This window comes from Lipotes vexillifer, unplaced genomic scaffold (assembly GCF_000442215.2).
Source record: "Lipotes vexillifer unplaced genomic scaffold, Lipotes_vexillifer_v1.1 scaffold593, whole genome shotgun sequence".
Lineage (NCBI taxonomy): Eukaryota > Metazoa > Chordata > Mammalia > Artiodactyla > Lipotidae > Lipotes > Lipotes vexillifer.
In genome coordinates, this window is record NW_006773778.1 from 1,529,982 (window position 1) to 1,551,642 (window position 21,661).

At 40.1% G+C, this 21,661-nt stretch overlaps 1 protein-coding gene across 1 annotated transcript; it reads right to left on the reverse strand.

Moving 5' to 3' along the window:
* Nucleotides 1-3,736: 3,736 nt before the first annotated feature.
* MMP8 (matrix metallopeptidase 8) lies at nt 3,737-13,997 on the reverse strand. The gene is made up of 10 exons (XM_007448557.1): nt 13,887-13,997; nt 11,975-12,219; nt 11,140-11,288; nt 10,927-11,052; nt 8,061-8,222; nt 6,445-6,562; nt 5,549-5,682; nt 4,826-4,979; nt 4,002-4,105; nt 3,737-3,840 (listed from the first exon to the last, which is right to left on the reverse strand). The coding sequence occupies exons 1-10, from the start codon at nt 13,995-13,997 to the stop codon at nt 3,737-3,739; spliced, it is 1,407 nt and encodes a 468-aa protein (XP_007448619.1).
* Between the last annotated feature and the right edge of the window lie 7,664 nt (nt 13,998-21,661).

The window sequence follows — 21,661 nt, forward strand, 5'->3', positions numbered from 1 at the left end:
CTTATTGCAGTTATATTTTTAATTTCCAAGAGCTCTTTCTAGTTCTCTGAGTATACTTTTTTGTATTTTGTTAATGTTTTTTGGATGTAAAATATGTCTTAATTATAAAGAATGTTGTTTTTGTTTGTTTGTTTGTTTGTTTTGACATTCTCTTTTGCTCCCAGGACTGTCTCTATTTCTTCAAAGTTTCTTTTTTGGTGTCTGTTTTTGACATTAGAAGCTTTTTAAAAAATGTTTGGATATGTTGTACTCTGCAATCTGTTTAAGATTGAGAGAAAGGAAAGCTGACTGGAAACTATGTGTGCACTGGCAGGGCTTGCCAGTTAATGGCCTTTACTGCAGGGAGGTGGGGCGGGTTCCAGACACTTCATGTGATGTATTAGCTGGAATGAGATTTGGTCAAAATGTAAGAGAAAAACCCCAAATAATAGATGATTAATAAACATTGATTTATTCCTCACATAAGAGAAGGCCAGATGTGGCAGTCCATGGCTTGTATGACAACACCACATCATCAGGGATGCAGGCAACAGACACCTTGCTACACGACTCTCTCAGTGCCAGTGCCTTATGGTCCAGGTGGCTTCTGCAATTATACCTGCATTACAGGCAGCAGGAAGGAGGAACATAGAGAAAGTAAGTTCCCAGTCTCTTTCCAGAAGCCCATAGAGTATTCTGCTTACACTTTTTGGCAAGAAATTAAACACATGGCCACATCTAGCTGTAAGCAAGGCTACAAAATGTAGTCTCTTAGCTGGATGCATTGCTACCTCAAATGAAATTGGGTTCTTACTGCAGCAAAGGAAGGGGGGAATCATGTTAGCATAGGTAACTAGCAGTCTCTGTCCCATTGAGATTTCTATAGTGTTGGTATCTGTAAATCTTTTTTCTTGGGTGAGTAAGTTTCTTCAAAGATGTCACCTCCAATTTCCCATAATTTTAATATCCCAACAAAAAAGTTATAGGAGGTGCCTCTGGTGCCCCATGTCACAATCCCCTCAGTACACCGCTGATTTTAGTTGTATGGTGGTGGACAGGCTTGTGTAACTCACCTTACTCTGACAAAGTCCAACCTTAACCACAGATTGGGTGTCTTTCTGCTTTCTACACAGGGGGTTGAGCTGCCATGGAGCCTACAGGCCAATTCCTTAGAGCTACCCAGTGGGGGAAGGAATTGAAGGATTAATGTTGAAGGAGGAAATTGAAGGAGGGAATTGGAGGCTGGATCGGATCCAGCCTCCGATCCACTGGAGATTTGAACAATTGAAAGGTGTTCTGTAAGCTTCTCAGGAGGTCCTGATGGAATTGAGCCCCAGCTGCCCATAGTAGAAACCTCAATAACACATACTTGTATTGACTTTCCCTCTTTCTGCTTCACTCTGCTTGCTACCTCACTCTTGCTTCCTGGGACCATGTCCTGAATAAAGTAACTGCACCGAAGTCTTGTCTTAGTCTTTGCTTTTTAGGAAACTCAACCTAAGATAAAAGTAATATCATTCTTAAAGTTTTAAGCTTAGATTCTTAAATCTCTTGTCCTCACATAAAACTTCAATGTAACATCCAAAAAATACCACATGTTGTCAAGAAGAAAACCAAAAAAAGGGCTAATTTAAAAAATTCTTTACTATACTTTGTATTGCTCTTCACTTTCTATGACTGTGAAATATGGTTAAAGAAATAACATGAACTCAGTTCTTATCTTGAAAATGTACGAATGAGGCTTGGGCCAAGCCTCATAACTAACCAGCGCAACTAGCAGCTGTTCTGAGATGAATCTCCCATCTTCGTGCTTCTAAAAACATTTCATAAGAAGTTTTAGAAAATTCCATAGTTTGGAATTGACTCTTAAGGAAATATCCAGTTCTTACAGGTCCTTTTGCCCTTTGACATCGATACAATGAATTGCTTATACGCCTCTCTCACTTTCCCTAGCACAGCATCTGGAACAGGTAGGTGATTAATTGTTGAATAAATGAATAAATGAAATTATAGTATATACTAGTTTCTATTTTCTTATCTTGTAAAATAAGTTGAGAATAATGTATTGACATACTTGAGGGAATCTTTGAGGACATAGAATATTGATAAAATATTTCATAAACCTGTGAAGTAATATCTAAAAGTTTAATATCAATGTTGTAATATTTCTGATAAAGGAAAATGGCTGCAAATATATTGAAATTTCCTTTTTATACTTTAGATTAACTATGTGGTAGTATCTTAAGAAATTATAGTAGATCACAAGTCGGTCATTTATGAACCAGAAAAAAGTATCAAAGTATACTAAATCAATCATCTGTGGCGGTTAAAAACTTTAACAGGAAAAGAAAAAAGGATGTGCTAGTGATAAATATATTTTACAATTCACATATTTTTATTGTGTAATAAGCTGCACTGCATTACATTCTAACAACTGCAGATATGACATTATAATGATTTTAATGTCTAGACTAGTCATTATGATACTACAAATCTTAAAGTTCTTAACGGAAAAGAGCCATTAGCAAATTTAAGCATCTAAGCTCAGTTTAACTCAATTAAATGAGATTTATTGAATTTTGTGCCCAACACTATACTGTTTGTGCAGTAAACCCTAGTTATCTGTAGAGGGTGTCCTCCTGAGGATCCCAGGGAAAACAGAAATAAGGAACAACAGATTTAACTGGGCCATTTTCTTGAACTCTAGAAGCCAGAAGGGGGAGAGGAAGTGGTACCCCTCCTTTTTGTTGCTCCCCTGGGAAGATGCCAGTAATCTTTACTGGGGTTTCAAGTCTGTATTTCTGTACCGATTCATTTCCATAAGTTCAGGTGTACTGTATCAGCTTCCTAGAGCTGCCTTAACAAAGTATCACAAACTTCGTAGCTTAAAACAACAGAAAATTTTTAAATCACAATTTGGAAGTTACAAATTCAAAATCAAGGTGTCAGGAGGGCCATGTTCTTCTCTCTGAAGGCTCTAGGGAGGATCCTTCCTTGCCTCTTCCAGTTTCTGGCGGTTGCCAGTAATCCTTGGCATGTAGATGCGTTATTCCAATCCTGTCTCTATCTTCAAATGGCCTTCTCCACTGTGTGTCTATGTCTCTCCTCTTATAAGAACATCAGTTTTTAGGCCTACTCTGATCCAGTATAACCTCATGTTAACTAATTACATCCTCAAAGATGCTAGTTCCAAATTAGGTACATCTGTAGGTACCTGGAGTCAGGGCTTCAACATACTTTTTTGGGGGGACACAATTCAATCCACAACAAGTATCAACAACATTTCTTTCCAAGAGTGAAAAATAGCACCACATTTTTGGCAAAAGGCAATGTGTACTATTTATGTTGTTCATAATCCTTACCTATAACCAAATCCAGTGCTAAATTACATGTAGCAGTTACACTTGAGACATATTTAAAAGACTTAAGAATAAATGGGCATTTTAGAAGTCAAATAAGTCAAATAGCAAGTGATGAAATAATGGATATTGAGGTGGCAAAAAAGGCTTAATTTCCTTCTCCTTGTGATGGATTCACTAACCTGAGATGGACTATAGGACAAAATCAGCCTCTGCAAACAGTGGAATACTCCAAAAGTATTTTCAGTGAGGATCAGTGCAATGAATACAGTGAGAGCAAACAATATTACTTATTGTTGAGAAAAGTATAAATAGGACACAATGTAATAGATATGCGTATTAGACCTCCCTTCCATATTCAGAAAATGGACACAAACGCACTTGATTTTGCTTCAGCTTTATCTACAGTTAAGCCATCTATTGCTTCTTTCAACTCTAGTAATCCTACGAGCACTAAGATCAAATGCATAATATCTTGGTCCACTGAAGAAAAAGAAGAAGGCTATAAGAAAAAAAAAGATATAATGTATTGAATTAGCTTATAGCAGATCTTGGATGTTTTCAATTAAAAAGACCCCACTCCTGTCCTAATATAACTTTGCAATGCAATTGAGCTATTTAATTTTTTTTTTAATTTATTAAGTTTTTTTTTTTTCTACTTACAATTCTTCTGGAAAACTGCATCAACTCTACTTTCTATTCCTTGAAAGCTACTTGCTATGCTTTTGGGATAACCTGGTTCCATGGATTGACTTTGATCATCATATCTGATGAGAAAAAAAAAATTGTCCCACATTTAAGACCAATACAGTGTACAGTGATTAATAGTTTTATTTAAATTTTATGTACTTTACATAATGCCTTCACACGTATTTTCTCATTTGTTCTTCACGATGTCCTATTTACTGGGAAACTAACAGTGGTTAACTTCTCTACCTAAGGGTACATACGTATTTATAAAATATATGGGTATCACTAATAGGAAAACAGGCTTCTGATTGTTGGGGCAGTGTTATTTTCAAAAAGCAGAGCTTATATGTTCTAAGGCTTTTACTTAGTTCATAGTCTCTATCTGAATAAATATAAATAATAATTTCAAGTTGGGTATCAAGTTCTGTATAACAGAACTTGACAGAACAGAACAGAACAGAACAGTTCTGTATAACATCAAGTTCTGTATAGTAGAATTTAACTCTTAGAATTTAATGAATAAATGAGAATTAGCCTCTTTCTTTGCATCCCATTTTAGTGTTTTATTAAAGTTTGCTCTGTTTCAGGATATATAATCCTCAATACAATTGTTCAGGCATCTTAACTTTGTAAAATTTTCAAGAGCCAGAGCGACATCAATCATCTTGTGAAAAAGAATGCCTATCAGAGACCACCTAGATATTTTTAACCTTCAGTTGCCTAATCAATGATGGTTTGTAAAGAGGGTAAAGAAACACAGATTTCAATTTCTAATGGAAAAAAATAGTTTATCTTACCTCCAGAATTGGTTGTTTACAAAGAAGTATGTCTTTCCCCTGTAGGAAACAGCTGCATCTATTGCTTGGACACTGCTTGGGAAGCCATAGTTTGCTATATTCTTGGGATAACCTTGCTGAATATCATAGCCACTTACAGCCCAGTACTGATTGCCTGCCAATGATTCAGGTTATATATTAGATAAAGTTTTTCCATTCCTACAAAATGTATACCAATTCTTAATCTTTGCATAAATTCATCATAGAAATAAAAATGGAAAAAATAGTCTTGAAAAGATAGAGGTGGTAAAGTCAAGACCATTGGGCTATGATAACTCTAATGATTTCCTGGAACCTGTAAAACATTTCTGACTTCTTAGCCTGACACTCAGGGCCCCACACTTGAACGTCTTATCTCATGTGACTTCTATACAGAGAACTAGAGCCTTGGGGAATCTTAGAAAATTATATCTGGGATGAGGGTGGAGGAATGCTAAAGGTGGTCTAATAAAGTGTTCTCATTTTGTAGATGAGAAAACTGATACCTGAAGAAGGTACAACATGCTCAAGTTCATACAGCATTTAGTGGTGGAGATTCAACCCAACCCAGGTCTCATGACAAAAGCCCAGCTAGCCTAACACTCTCTCCTTGACTCACCTCCTCGGACCTGGAAGAGACCACAAAGAAGTCCTGCCCTTCCCTTCAGGAAGAACTAAAATAAGATGAAAACCTTAGGCAGTTACCTTTGAATATGAAAATTAGGTCCTTGTCAAAATCCTCATAAGCAGCCTGTATACGATTTACCAGGGATGGCCAGAAGAGAGAAATGAAATTGAGTTCGACTCTTCGTAGGTGAGGATGCTTTCTCCAGAAGTACCTAATGGAACACGAAGGAGAAAACCATACACAATAGTCTAAGCAGGCAGCTTCTGTGAGTCTTGGTCTGGTATTGATCCTATAAGATTGCTGGGAGGATATAACATACAGTGAAGGCAATGCTTCCAGCACAGTGACCAGCATATGGCCAGCACTTTATGGTGATACTGTCCATCTGGTGAGTACTTTACAGTTTTCAGATGAGCTGATAGGAGTGACCTTATTTGATTACATTTTACATTGCTCGTCTCCTCACACATTGACAAGTTTTATTTTGTTAGTCTCTTTCATTATTGTTGCTACAATATGATGAGAATATTTAGAATATTCTAGCAAAAGCAATACAAGTACACTCAGCCTGTGAGTGCACAATCACAGAATGCCAATGGAAAATTGAAAAATTCAGTCAGATGATTTTCCCTGCAGCTTATTAAGTGACAGTTTCCATTCACTTGAATGAATTTGGGTGGAATTGAATGCTATTTTGGTGTTGGGTAAACCCAGCTATAGGTTTCCCAACAGCTACAGTCCATGTCTGTTTAGATCATCACAAACATCTAAATGCTTACAGATGTTTTAGCTTTTATTTTTCTTTCCCTGGATGTTTTGATTTACCCAGAAAGCACTATCACTTCCAACGAGATTCATATGCATAGAATTCAAAGGAAAAGCTGAGTAATGTGTAATATGTGACTTAATTAGAATCCAGTTTTAAGTTATGTCAGTAAAAGAAGTCAAAGGAAGGAATAGTTCATTCTTATACTTGTCTTTAAAGAAAAGTATTTCTCCGCGGAGTGTAGTGATAGCATCAAATGTCAGTCTGGGGTCACAGGCTGTGGGTGTGGTTGGTCCAGTAGGTTGCACAGGGTTGCTTGAAGGTCCTGAAAGTAAAAATCCTTTTTATAAGCATGAGTCCAGGGTGAATTTTGGTGTATTTCAGTTACTTCTCAGGTTGGTGAAGGGTCTTCATATGAAAAATGCTAGCTGACTATCCTATAAGACATTAAAGTAATCACACATTAGGCCCTCTTAAAAGTTTTATTTTTTTAAATTAAAAAATAAAAGAGGGGAGTAAGATGAATTGGGAGATTGGGATTGACATATATACACTAATAAGTATAAAATAGATAACTCATAAGAACCTGAGGTATAGCACAGGGAACTCCACTTCGCTGTACAGTAGAAACTAACACAACATTGCAAAACAACTATTCCCCAATTAAAAAAAAATAAAACAAAACTAAAAGAATAATGGTAGCTTTAGGGAGAGTTCCAAGCTAAGTTGTAAAATAAAGAAATGTGAATTCTTCCCCCTCCCCTCTGCCAGTTTGAAATTAGAATCCCATGCTTCTTTCCCTTCTTGCCTCCTCTTTCTGCATTTTTAGTCACTCAGTATCTACTTTCTCCTTTCTCATTAAAATCCACCTTCTGGAAAGAGGCCCCCACAGCATAAATCTAAATCAAAATGTAGCAATATTTTTTTCTATAAGTATTTAAATTTTAATGTATTTTCCCATTGTAGAATGAAAGGCTGCTAACAGTTCAAATATGGGCGAGTGAGAAAGGGAGGTGTTTCCAGGGGAAAAGGAATTGGGGAGTAGAGGCAGTTAGACTAGGTCTCATCATCCCTGAAAATTCTACTGTCATGAATAAAATTCGTAGTTGTGGGACCCTGGCATGGTTCGTTTTGTACTGCTGTCCCACCAGAGAGGGAGAATGTTTTACACAATTCGACTCCACGACACTCCCTTCCAATCAACAAAACATTTAAAAATATTTTTTACTTTTAGAGAGCTGCAAACCTCTTCTCTGGTTTCTTGTTATTACAGCCACTAGGGGGCAGGATGGCAAGAGGAAGGAGAGATGCAATAGTCTTATCAGACAATACTTAGATAGAGGCAAAGGCCTCTATATCCCTCCTTGAAAAGTATCAGTCCTGTCTTTAAAAGATGTTTCTTTCTCTCCGTACTCCATCCCCACTCCCCTCTTTCCCCCACAGACAACAATCTTGATATGTTCAATATATATGTATATATGTTTGTTAGCATGTTTCTTGAAAATGCCTTGCTTTGTCTATATACATATTTAATTTGTATAGATCCATGTATTATGTAATTTATACACTGAGTAACATGTATCATTCTCTTTCTTTTCCAGGAAGCACAATGTTTTAAAGACTCATCTATGTACATCTGATTCAGTGCTTCTCAGTGCTGTACATTACTCTATGGCAGGCATTCACCATATTTTACCCATATATTCTCCTCCCGATGGACTCCCAGGTGCCCTCTAACTTCAATCACCATAGCCAAGACTGCAAAGAACATCCCTGACATGGCCAGGTCTCACCAGGTACTGCTGCTCTTCAGATGACCTTACCATAGATGGCCTGAATGCCACTGATGTCATCTTGAGGGAGTGAGTAGGTGCTGGGCTCACTGAAAGCGTAGTTGGGATACATCAAGGCACCAGGGTCAGAGGAATGAGCCAGCCCCAAGGAATGGCCAAATTCATGGGCAGCAACAAGAAACAAGTTGTAATCTGAAATGCAAGCATGTGTGGTGAATGGCTCCAAGTAGATTGAAGGGTGGTGGAAATAGGATCTCAAGGAATGCAGCTTCTGAGCCAAAACTCCCTGGAGAAACAGCCTTTCTCATGCCTGACTTTTTCCTTTTCTCTTCAGGTACCTGAAGAAATGGAGATTGGAAGGAATCAAGGTAGGGGCTATAGGTTAAGATTAGGTGAGTATGAGCTCCTCACCAAATCTTAGAACCAAGAAAGACTGCTGCTTTTATTCCAATTCCCATATTTCATGGGCCTGAGGCTCAGGGAAATGATGGCAGGGCCATCACAGGTCTCATGACTCCCAAAAGCCCTCTCCTCCCATGCACCCACCCCTACCCCTCTCCAGTCTCCCAGGCCCACAGCCCCATGAGGAGAGTCTCAGTCTGCCAGGCAGCAAGAGTGGCCTCAGATGCAGAGCTGACTCACTTTGGCTCCCTGACCACTCAGCACCAGCTATTCCTTGATTCTGAGATCTCCAGGAAGCTTCAGGAATTTTCCACCAGAAAGAGACAAACGCTGCTTCTTATTGCTTCCTACCCTTATCTTTTAACTTCCATGAGCATAGTGTCTTTCATTACTGGGAGCTTAAAAACTTTCAAAGCTTGCACTTCCTGTCAAATAAAGCCCGAGATCCTTTACCAAGTTCAAGACTACTCCATTTGGCTCCAGCAGACATCTGAGGACTCGATTTCTGATGTGAATCCTTCACTCCAGCTAGTCTATGTGCCATTTTACAAACACACTGTGCATTTTTTTACATATCTACTTAAAAGACAGTCATAGTTGTACAGCACTTTATTATATGCTAGGAATTGTAATAATATTTAATCTTAACAACATTTTTATGAAGAATTGTTAGATTACTTTTATGGCAAAGGAACTGAAGCCCAGAGATTTTTGAATACCTTGTTATATTGGCCTTGCAACTAATAAGTGGTAGAGCTGGGGTTGAACCTAGGTATGATGGCAAGAGCTGTGTTCTTATCACCATGTTCAACTTCCTGATGATAATTAGCCTTGTAATATTCTACCTATGCTCCAAGACTTTCTTTCTTGATCATCACATCCTTCCATTTTGCATTCGTAAATGCTTTAAAAAACATCTTTGAGTGTCTGGAGTACTGGGCAAGGGGCTCTGGGAGATTTGTCATGATGCATAGACTAAAAGGGGAGATGTGTGGAAACAAATAGAATGCACAGAATAATGAGGAGGGCAGTTAGAGAAGAAAAAATCAAGGCTGTTGTTATTCTAAGAGGAAGTCTTCATTTCCAGCTGAAAGACAGGATGGGGGTGGCATTTGACGTAGCATGGAAAAGAGGGATTTTGAAAGGTGGGGCTTAAGGTGTGGGGAAAGGCGTTTCAGGAAGAGGAAGCAATGTGAGCAAATGTAGGGCAGTTGGAAAGCACGTGGTGTGAGTCAGAAACAGTGAATGTGCCATGTGGCTGCTGTGTGTGAAATATGAAGACAAGCCATGAAAGATGAGTTTGGAAGATCTCCAAGAGCTTTCAGTGTCAAGTGAAGGTATGTGGACACATTTGGCCTGGAAAATGTAAACACTGGGCTTTTCAAATGTAAAGATGGGCTTTCCAAGGACAAAACTTCTTACAGCGCTGGGGAAAATTAGAGGGAGCCGAGATCGGATGTGAACAGTCCAGGTCGGAATCTGGACCAGTTAATTCAGATAAGAGGTAATGACCATCTGAACTAGTGGGGAGGGCAATAGGAATGCAAAGTCTTGGGGAGTGTTTATTATCTTTGGGCACTCACAGCTCCTAGCACAGGAACTTAGGTAGAATAAACACTCAGAACATTTATGTTGAGAAAATGGTGGGAGGAACAGGTCCCAAGCAATGGTAAAAGGCTCCTTTCCTATTATTTTCTAAAAAGTGTTCTTTGGCCTCTTGTTACCCTGTAGCCTTGTAAAGTACCATATGGTATGAATATACCTCTCCTTATTCTCAGTTCTTCCCTTCAGGTGGTCTTCTTCTTACTCTGAGTCTTCTCCTGAAAGGGGTAGTTTGCTATATGGAAACGTATCATTGAAAAAGAGCTCCATGAAGATGAAATCACCAGATGAACGAGAATAACTAGATGGCTGCTCTTTATTAAATAGGTCAGTTTTCTAAATAAACCAATTATTTCTGAATTTCCAAAAATAGGAATCTTTTTCAAACATCATTAAATTTCACAATATTAAAATATATACCCTAAAGCAGTGGTAAGCAAACTTTTTCTATAAGAGTCCAGATAGTAAATATTTTAGATTTTTATGAGCTGTATGGTCTCTGTGTCAACAACTCAGCTTTGTTATTGTGGTATGAAAGCGGTCATAGATGATACATAAACAAAAGAGTATGTGGCTCTGTTCCAATAAAACTTTATTTATACAAATAGGACCAGGAAGGACTTAGCCATGATCTGTTGTTTTCTGATTCCTGCCTTAGGAAACAAGGTCAGAATTTAGCTTCAGGATTTTTTCTAAACCTAAATTAACTTAGTATCTTGAGGTAGCAAGAATTTTAAATGATCAGTTTGTGTGAGTGTGAAATGTTACAATAACTTGGCTGTGTGTGTGTGTGTGTGTGTGTGTGTGTGTGTGTGTGTGTGTAGGAGGGCAAATTCTAATGTGGAAATGTTCATTTAGAAGCTGCATGTGGACATAACCTTGGTTAACTTACTTCTGGAGGTATTGGTCCATGTTTCTTCTGCATCAAAATGAACATCTCCTCCAATACCTGGGCCTGGCTGAAAGGCATGAGCAAGGATTCCATTGGGTCCATCAAATGGAGAATTGTCCCCATGATCTGGAATAAAACGATTTGTATTAGGTATTTGCCAAATCTCAGTTTAGTCAGGGAAAGCAAAATCGAGCATGACTGCTTTGAGCCTACCTCCTTGGAGAAAGGCAATCTTGATATCTGCTTCTTCCTGTGAGGTCTTGGTGAAGTTCAGGGGTGACACGAGACTCCAGAGTTTAAAGGCTTTCTCAAGAGCTGTTTCCACTTCAGCCTCTGACAAGTCTGGGGTATAGTTAATAATCCTTCAAAATGAGAAGGTGTGTGAAGGTTCATTATTGTTTAGAACAGCAGTCCATCAGTAGATTGAATTGCTCTGGTTTGGAGTTTGTGCATATGTGATGTGTTACCACTGAAGAGGGTGCAAGAGGGGTGCAGGACTTAAGGTTGAAGACAGACGTAGGTTCTGGACCAGTTACTACATGTCTTTAAACTCAGTTTCCTTATTCATAAAATGAGGATAATAAAATAGTACCCCTCTCATAAGGTTGTTGTGGGATTAAATGTATGTAAAGCATTTAGTTCACTACTTGGCAAATAGTAGTATTCAACAAACATTGGGTATCATTATTATTGTTATTATCATCAAGATGCATGAATGGTAAGGCTAGATTCTCCCCAACAATGATTAAGCCTTTTTTGGGTCCTAAAGTGAATTCTTAGAGAGACAGCCTAACATTGCCATAGTCCTCTTTAGATTGATAGAGAAAGAAGACAAAAAGGGCAGGCTTTGGGTTGAAAAGAACCCATGGGATCTTTACCCTTTCATTCTCATACTCATTCACTAGAATCTAAACTCTTTAAGAGCAGGGATATTTATTCATTTGTTTGTCTCTAGTGTATTCCGAATCCTAGAACAGTGCCTGACACATCATAAGAGTTCAGTGAACATGGGCTGAATGAGTGAATTCTGAAACTCTAGAAATATTACCTGTAGGTCAGATCAGTTTGTTTCCACTTGGGGTTTCCTGGAGTTATCATAAAATTGCCAGTGTCGGGCACTCCACAGCGAGGCTTTCCCATGATCTCCAAGGTTTCCTCATTTGGCTTCCCTGTTATGTTCAGCCCAAAGAATTGCTGCATTTCTTTAAGCTTCTCAACAATCACACTAGTGCTGTTCTTCCTTTCAGACTGATATTTGTACCTTGGTAATTGGTAGAACTTTTCTAGGTAATTCTGGAAAAAGTCAAACATGTAAGAGATTTGCTGTGAAATTTCCTTCAGTTCTCTGTGCATTTTGCATTCCTTTTCAAGTTATTGCAGAGGTCAAACCAAGACTAATAACCTGATAGTCACAAAGATAAAAGCACAAATTTTCTGGTTGACTTGGAGAGAAAATTGCCTACTGGAAAGAACAGTCCATCCATTCAGTGCTACAGTTAATATTTATGCATAAAAATAGGTATTTCATAATGGATGAGTTCCACATCCTCAAGCAAAATGCTAGTACAAAGTCAGAAGACTGCCTTCTTATTTTTAATAAAAAAACAAAAAACAAAACAGCATCAGCATTTATTGACTCCTTGAAGCATTAGTTGCAGCAATGCAGATTCTCTTTTTTAATCCTCTTTTCACTACTGTAGAGAAGGTTTAATCATACATATTAAGACATGAAGATGCAGAGAAATAAGGAACTTGCCAAGAAGATAATCAGGTCCCAATTCACCATGTTGCTTCTCAAATGAGAATTAACGTCTTCAAAAGAATTCCAAACATGTTTTGGGGCAACAGCAGCATCACTGTCATTAGCATTTTATCCACCACAGTAACTCTTTGGGAGGGGCCAAAACTCATTAAGAAGGTTCTGAGGGGTGTTAACAAGCTAATCATGAAACTTCTTTGTCTCACCTTAAGCATCCTTAAGTGGCACTTTGCAAGTGACACAGGACAGAGCAATTTTGTGCTCACACAGGCTTTGAGATCAGATAGATCTGGGTTCAAATCTTAGCTCTGCCACAGATTAATTTTGTGTCCTTGGACACATCACTTAGATGACTTCAGATTCACATTTGTCTCTAAAGTGGAAATAATAATCCGCTGCCCTCATAGGATTGTTGTAGGATGAAATGAGACAATGTTTGTGAAATGCTGAGCAGGGCGCTTTGTACAGAGTAAGTACTTAATCACTTCTATTAGCCCATGGGTTACTGTTATCATTGTAAGAAATATATTTTTTTAAGTGAAAGAAAAATATCAACAAGAAGAAATGCTTTTCTAAAACTGTAATGCTAAGAAAATTGTGCATGACAAATTTCTGACAGCATTCTCTTGTGTTTCTTTAAAAATTTGGCCTGACTTTCATACTGTGAAACAATGGAGAAAAGTTATCAGTTTTGCTTTTACAGTGCTTTTAAGAGTTTATAAACAGCCCCATAACCTGGTTTTAGGAAATATGATTACACTATGAACTGATTTCTAGTTCCTTAGTGTTTCCCATCCTCGCACTTTATGTACACTTGAGATTTTTGGCTGCAAAGACAAGTCCACGTAGAAAGCACCAGTCATGTAGTAACTGTGTTGCAGATACACTAGAAGGGAAAATCTTAGGTAAGTGAGAAAGAAAATCATTTTATAATTAAAACCATTCCTTCTAAAAGTTTTCTTCAGCTGCAGCAGCTCGGCAGCAGTATTTTGTGAGGGTTTGAAGAGACCAGCTTGTTTGCATGCCTGGCTTTTAGAGGGCCCATCTTGGAACTCTCCAAATCATTGAAACCATATGTTTAACCTCAAACAAATCATTCACATAATTCTTTCAGGCTGCTTTAACTAAAAAGAGAAGACAACCCAAACAATTTCCTCATCACCAGCAAATCAACCGCCCACCTAATTGATAGTTGAGTTACCTGAACAATTTTTGTAGTTTTCTCTTCTAGGAATTCAGAATGTACTAGAAAGGCCTTGGAAAGCTGCACGTGGAGTAACAGCAGAAGTGGAAGCATCTTCAGACCGAACATGGCCTCGTCTTCAAAAACTACCTCTCCTGGCCTTCCTTCTGCCCCTTCTCCTGATGGGTACCCTGAAGTTCAGAGCATCCCATGTCACTCACTGCTTTCATTTGGTCCTTTATAAAGCCCTGTCTTAAACAATTGCCACATCAGGAATGTGAAGCAACACGGGTTAATTACACTCTGACAGTTTTGCAATGTTATAATGTGATCTAGTACCCCCAAATAAGGGAGTCTTTCAATGGAAAAAAAAGTACAATTTGCTGCTCTGTTTTGGGGGTTTTTAGATATTTACTTTTGCAAAATTGTCTGGTCAAGGAAAAGGAATAGGAGACTAATTCTGAAGTTAATGAACCGCAGTTACATTTTCTGGGCATGTCAGATGCTGAGGCTGTATTAATTTATGCAGTAGAATATTGTTTGATTAGTGGTAGGTATCTTGGGGCTAAGGAGTCTAACTAGAGAAGCTCTGCACTTACCCACCCTTGTTGTAGGTGAGGAACATGTGTGCTTGTGTGCGTCGTGACGAAGCTGTATGTATATGGGGGTCCTAAAGCAGTTTCTGGAGGATGTGGTTTTAGCATAAATGTATTTTCTGCAAGCTGGATTTTGCATGGGAAAGACAAAGAAAGCAATACTGATGGTAATGATAATAATGATCATTTGCTAAATATTTATTATGTCCCAGACTTACATGCTGTATGTATATGATCTCAGTCCATCCTCACAAGACCTTGGGAGGTAGATGTTATTATTATCTGCATTTTGCAGATAAAAAGCAAATCCAGAGAAGTGAGATGGCTTATATAAATCATATGCTAACCTTGTGGAGGAGCCAGGATTCAATGGTGGGGGTATGTTTAGAGGCTGAGCTGGCAGCTACTACATCAGGCCCTGTTTTCTAGTCTTCCACTCCAGCACCCGGCTGGCCCACGGTGGAGCAGTAGCTCCAGGGCTGTAACAACTGGGGGGCCTTGGCTTGTGTTCATGGAGAAGACAGGGAAAGTGAGCATGAGATGCCTTGTATACTCCCAAGGGAAAAGACCCTGAGAGGACTTTCAGACAACGTGGCTATGTAGCGGCTGTATTGATCAGAGGCCCTTGGGCCTGCTTTCAAATTGTGTCACCTGGTCTCACTTATTCTGACTCTATGTGCATGTAGATAGTTACCATACACAGTCTTTGTATACATTCATTTACATATATTTATAGATACAGTTGACCCTTAACAAGGGGGGAGGGTTAGGGGTGCTGATCCTCTGTGCAACTGAAAATTTGCATATAGTTTATAGTCAGCCCTGTGTATACTCAGTTCCTCTGTATCCACGATTCCACATCAGCAGATTCAACAGTGCTGATCATGTAGTACTGTGGTATTTACTATTGAAAAAAATCCAGGTATAAGTAGACCCATGAAGTTCAAACCTATGTTGTTCAAGAGCCAACTGTATTCTGTAAGGGCAGGTATTCCTGTGCATAAATGTATATGTCAACATGTATGATGTATAACATGTGTTAATATATTATTTGAGATGCTATGGTAGGTGGTTCAGTTCCCTCCTGGAGTGTCCTAGGAGCTTTTTAGACAATCCAAAGAAATATGTCTTGGGTTAGAACCTATCCGGATAGCAGACAAATGTTTATGATGTAGATTCTTACATTCACTCAAGAAATATTTCCTGACACCTATTGTATGCCAGGTGCTGTGATGGGTACTAGATTATTGGAGATAAGTTAATAGTGGTTCAGATGAAATACTGTGGGAGTCTGAAGGAAAGTGCAATGATTGGGTTAGGTAGAATCAGGGAATGCTTCATGAAGGATGTAGCATATGAACTTGTCCTCAAAGGAAAAGTGGAATGTGGATGTGCAGAGATTTGGGGATCTATTCCTTGTCCTCATGTGCTAGTTTTTCCAATTGGTTCAAGCAGTTCCAAGGTCATGATCATGTTAACCTTCCCTGGGTACACAACTTAGTCATGATGTGGCTTCCTCTGCATTAGATCTTTAGTGAAAAAACCTTTTCTTCCTAAATGAGAATGCCTTAACATTGATCTACCCTATGTTGAGTTATTTTGGTTCACTACCTTGTTTATAATGTTTATAAATGTACTTTCTCCTGAACATAATGGGACACGATTTAGACAAGAATCCCAAACTTTGGTAAACTCAGTTTTCTAGTGTTTGTGTAAATGTTGTGTTAAAAACCAGAACACACCTGGTGGAGAAAGCCACACATGTTTTCAGGGCCTCCGCCTTCCGCTTTCTGAATTCTTTCTCTACACCTGACCTCCCCTCACCTCCACAGTGTCTGCACCTCCCTTCTTCTGGTGCCTGGAACCCAGAGCTCTCTCAGGCTCTCTCTCTTCTGAAAACCTCCTTCTGGGAAAAGACCAGCTATCAGTCATTTCCATTTTATTGTGCACTTAGGGGCCATTTAAGCCAATTTCTTACTAGAAAAAAAAAAAAAGACAAACGAGCTAACATTTTTTTTTTAATGAAGTCTTTGTTCCCCATAATATGAATTTCAGAGCAAGTAAAAAAGACAGTGGAAATTTAGTTTTGGACAGAGACGATGAATGACAATGGAGGACCATTCTGTCTCCATAATGCCACCCCCTGTAGATAGTAACCTTGTCTGATCACCCGATGTGCTGTTCCATAGCAGAGGTAGCAACTTGTAATTTTACAGCTTAGTTTTGCTTTTTCAGCCCAACAAGAAGGAACTGATTGTATAGATATAGTTTTTTTTCTCTTTAGTTTAAAAAAAAGAAAAAAGGAGAAGAATGTGTCTAGCTAGCTGGAGTGGGCATAGGCAGCAGGGAAAGCTACCTGGAGGTGCTCCTGTGTGCTGAATCTTGAAAGCTGAGTGGGAGTTTGCCAATGGGGAATGTGAGCAGTAGAGGAAACAGCACATGTTAAGTACGGAAGTTTACCCAGTGATGCAGGTGGACCTTTGATTCATTCACAGGCAAAATGTCTTCTGCATCAAGCAGTTTTGAACTGTGATGATCAGGATGGACGTCTCTACCCCCTGATCAAATGAACAGATAATTGTTGGGGTCAGTTGTGGTGAAGGTAAAGAGCATCAGATATGAAATTACACTAAATGAGTTCGAATTGTAGTTCTGCCACTTCCTACTTATGTAACTTTTAGCAAATCATCTAAGTTCTTCTGAGCCTCAACTTCCACATCTATAAAACTGGGACATTAACATCTCCCTCGTATGGCCTCAGGAGGATTGGATGAGAGAGTGTATGTGGGAGCTCCGTGTAAACCCTCCTGTGCCCTCTTCCCTGTATTGTGAGTGTGATGAAGTTATGGCCATGATCGTTCTTATGTCCATGCTATAAGTGGAGTTAGCAATGTTGAAAAGCTCCTCTTTTCCAGAAAGAGAAGTGCTTCAAGGTTAAGCCACTGAGTGATGAAGTAACTTCCATACAGCTTCCTTCAGCATCCGGAGCTCAGGGCAGCCAGGGAACATATGTGTGTAAGTTACACACCCTTCACACAGAGTATAAATGGTTAAGTTAAAAATCACACAGCCATCATATAATAAACACTGCACTAAGCTCCAGTCTTTACTGTCAAGTGAGGGAATGTGTGTGGTATCTTCACTCTTAGGACTCAGCCTTAGATTTTGACTATATATTATCTCCCTTTAGGTTCATAATAATGCAAGGAAGAAGGGGTTATTATCCCCATTTTAAAGATAAGGAAAGTGAGGTCCAGAGATCTGATTCCAACATACCTTTCCATTTATCTTTCCTGGTAATCTCCCCTTTGTTCTCTCAGTGAGAAAAAATTCAAAATAAGGCAATTGTTCTCAGTCTTGGCTCTACATCAGAGTCTGTATTAAAAATACAGAGAAGTGTGGGACTTCCCTGGTGGTCCAGTGGCTAAGACTCCGAGCTCCCAATGCAGGGGGCCTTGGTTCAATCCCTGGTTTGGGAACTTGATCCCACATGCATGCTTGCAACTAAATATCCTGTATGCGACAAGGAAGAACCTGTGTGCCGCAACTAACACTGGGCTCAGCCAAATAAATAAATAAATATTAAAAAAAATACAGATAAGTGGGCTCCACTCCAGCCCCCAAGTCTGAATCTCTGGGGTGGGACACAGGCATACATAATTTTTTTTTTTTTTAAGAAGATGTTGGGGATAGGAGTTTATTAATTAATTAATTTATTTTTGCTGTGTTGGGTCTTCGTTTCTGTGCAAGGGCTTTCTCTAGTGGCAAGCAGGGGCCACTCTTCATCGTGGTGCATGGGCCTCTCACTATCGCGGTCTCTCTTGTTGTGGAGCACAGGCTCCAGACGCACAGACTCAGTAGTTGTGGCTCACGGGCCTAGTTGCTCCGAGGTATGTGGGATCCTCCCAGACCAGGGCTCGAACCCATGTCCCCTGCATTAGCAGGCAGATTCTCAACCACTGCGCCACCAGGGAAGCCCCTGGCATACATAATTTTAGGGAGCATCCCAAGTGATTCTGAGAATGAGTTAAGAACCCCTTTGTAAGAGAGTATAGAGAACATACGCAAGCACGTGAACATCCACACCTCAAGTGTTCAAGAGAAGGAACAATCACACTCATTGAAGAGATCAGCAGAGACTTCTTGGAGGGAGTGGCCTTGAGGTAAATTTCAAACAATGGACTGAATTTTGGCATTGATATTCTGGTAATGAGGGTGGAATTAGAAGAAACAAAGAGCAAAGGCAGAGATATGAGAGACTTGGTATTCTGAGATGCAATTTCAATGTGTGTGTATGTGTGTTCGGAGTGGCGGTGGGGTCACCACAAATCTGACAAGGTATTCTTGGACACCAGCAGGGTTTCTGAGAATTCAACTCAGTCCTGACACTACCTGGAGAGAATATCTGATTCCACAGGTTATGGGTTCATTTCTACAAGACTCTCCCAGACCCCACCACTTCAGATGCCAGTCAGAAGCCCAAGTTATCACCTGTACTTCTGACCAACTGGTGATAAATCAGGAGTTCCCACGGCCTTCTCCTTGGGTTTGATTAATTTTCTAGAACAGCTCACTGAACTCAGCAAAACATTTTAGTTAGTAAACCACTCGTTTATTATAAAAGGATATAACTCACAATTAGCCCAATGGAAGAGATGCATAGGGCAAGGTGTGTGGGGAGGGGCACTCATTTCCACAAGGCCACCAACTTGGAAGCTCGCCAAACTCTGTCCTTTTGGGTTTTTATCGAGGCTTCATTGCATAGGCACGATTGATTAAACCATTGGCCATTGGCAGCTGACTCAACCTCCACCTCCCCTCCCCTGCCCCTCTCCCCAGAGGTCAGTGGGTTGTGCTGAGAGTTCCAACATTTAATCACATGGTTGCATCTTTTAGTGACCAGCCTCCATTCTTAGGTATTTTCCAAAAGTCACCTCATTAACAAAAGACAGCTTTATCACTCTCAACACTTAAGAAATCCCATGGGTTTTGTGAGCTGTGACTCAGAAACTGTGGCTCTGAATGACCAAATATATATTTCTTATAAATCACAATATCACAGAAACCTTGGTTTATATGTGGAGACTAACAAGGTACTGGGGTTGTAAGGATAGAATTTATAAAGGGAAACAGGTTGGAAAGGTAGGCTGGAACCAGATGGTAGAAGGCCAGGGACTGAACATCAAAAAGCTCAATAAAAAGCAGTCATTGTTGGTTTCTGGGCCTAGTGGTGATCTGAGCTGAGTTAATAAAGCTAACCCGGTCACAGTGCCTAGGAAAGATTAGGGTGGGGGGGAGAGCAAGTGAAGGGTGGGGTAAAAGTTGTAGTGAAAGGACCTGGCCCTGGGGGTGGCCATGGGTCTTCCTACAAGAAGAGGAGAGATATCTCTCTTTGTTCAAGGATAGGTGGTGAAGAAATGAGGTTGAGGAAGACAGGCTGGAACCTGGGTCCCAACACCCCTCATCTCCGGGGCAACCATTCACATCATAGACATACACTGGGGAATCTGCACTGGATAATATCTATTGTCTGGATAACATAAGAGCTGTTGTCTCGAGGATGGCAGGTGGGAGCCCGGTCAGGCCTTGAGCCTGAAGGAATTGGAGGTGACTTACAAAAGCTGTGGTAGTAAATGCAACTGGCAGCTGAGGCCAGTAAAGCCTGGCTGAGCAGCAGTGATGGCCCAGGCCTATGAGAGGGTGACTACCGTTGGCAACAAGGATCCAATCCCTACCTTGTTTATTAGCTTCAAACATTTCCATTTACCGCCCCCCTCCTTTTCAACTCCCCTCCCAACTGGAGGGTGTTGAGGATAAGACAAAAAGGAGAAAAAAATTGACCCAGCGATAGTCAGTAACTGTACACATACCCGTTTGACAGAGACCCATGAGAACAGACCACGACATGATAGACATTTCCATTCCAAGCTGCTCTGTTTCTGGTGGGAGGAAACTGCTGACTGCATTTGCCCAAATTCTCTTCCCTGCTCAAGCAGTCCAGCTCTGTGGCTGGGATGTCTCATTTTTCGTTTCTCCTGAGGTGTGTGTTTTCTGAATCTTCTCCACTCTCGGTTATTTAGCCTCATGCCCGCCTTGCTATACCAAGAGATACTTCCTCCTACCATAGGCAAGTTACCTCAGTTTCTGTCACAAAAATCTGATTTCCCTCATCCCAGACTCCTGATAACTTCCCTTCCTTGTGTCCATGGATCTCTCTTTGTATTTCTACACCAGAGCCTCTTCTCTTTAAACCTTCTCCCCACTCTTTTTCTTTTCCCTCATTGACGCCTTCCCCTCTGTCTGCAAATGCCGTCAGAGCAAAACAAAACAAAACACACCAATGGCCTTCTCATCACCACTGTCCTCGCACTCTGCCCCTCACACTCAGATTCTTGGAGTCCAGTGTTTCCTCACATTGCACCTCTGCCCCTTGTCCCCTCCTGGCCCAGCCTCCCCACTGCCTGGCACTACTGGAGTGGAGAGCTCATCTGAATAAACTCTGTCTCACATCTTTAGGGACCCCACTTGATACTGTTCTCCCTTGTTTTGATCAATGGTTCTCAACTCTTTAAACCTGGAATATCAGAAAGACACCACATAGGCCTTTTGGTGACTGGCTATCTACATACTGCTGTGTATTAGTTTCCTATGGGTGCTGCAACAAATTATCATAAGTTTAGTGGCTTAAAACAAGGCAGATGTATTCTCTTACAGTTGTATAGCCTGAAGTCTGATATGGGTCTCACTGGGCTAAAATCTATGTGTCAGCACCAGTTTTGTTTCCTTTTGGAGGCTCCAGGGGAGAACTGGATTCCTTGCTGCTTTCAGTCCCTAAAGGCTTCCTGGGTGCCTCAGCTGTGGCCTCTTTCCTCTGTCTTCAAAGCCAGAATGAGTGCTTCTCTCTAACCCTTCTTCTGTCATCACATCTTTCCCTGACCACAGCTGGGAAAGGTTCTCTTGTAATTAGATTGGGCCCACATGGATACTCTCCCCAGTTCAAGGTCTTTAACCTTAGTCACACTTGTAAAGTCTCATTTGCCATGTAAATTAGCATATTCACAGATGTCCAGGGATTTGAGTGTGGACATCTTTGGGGCTGTCACTGTACCTACCACAGGCAATAATTTTCAATGGGAAGAGATGGGGGTGGCCAGTAAATGTGTGGAGTGACTGCACAGAGAATGGCACCTGAGAATC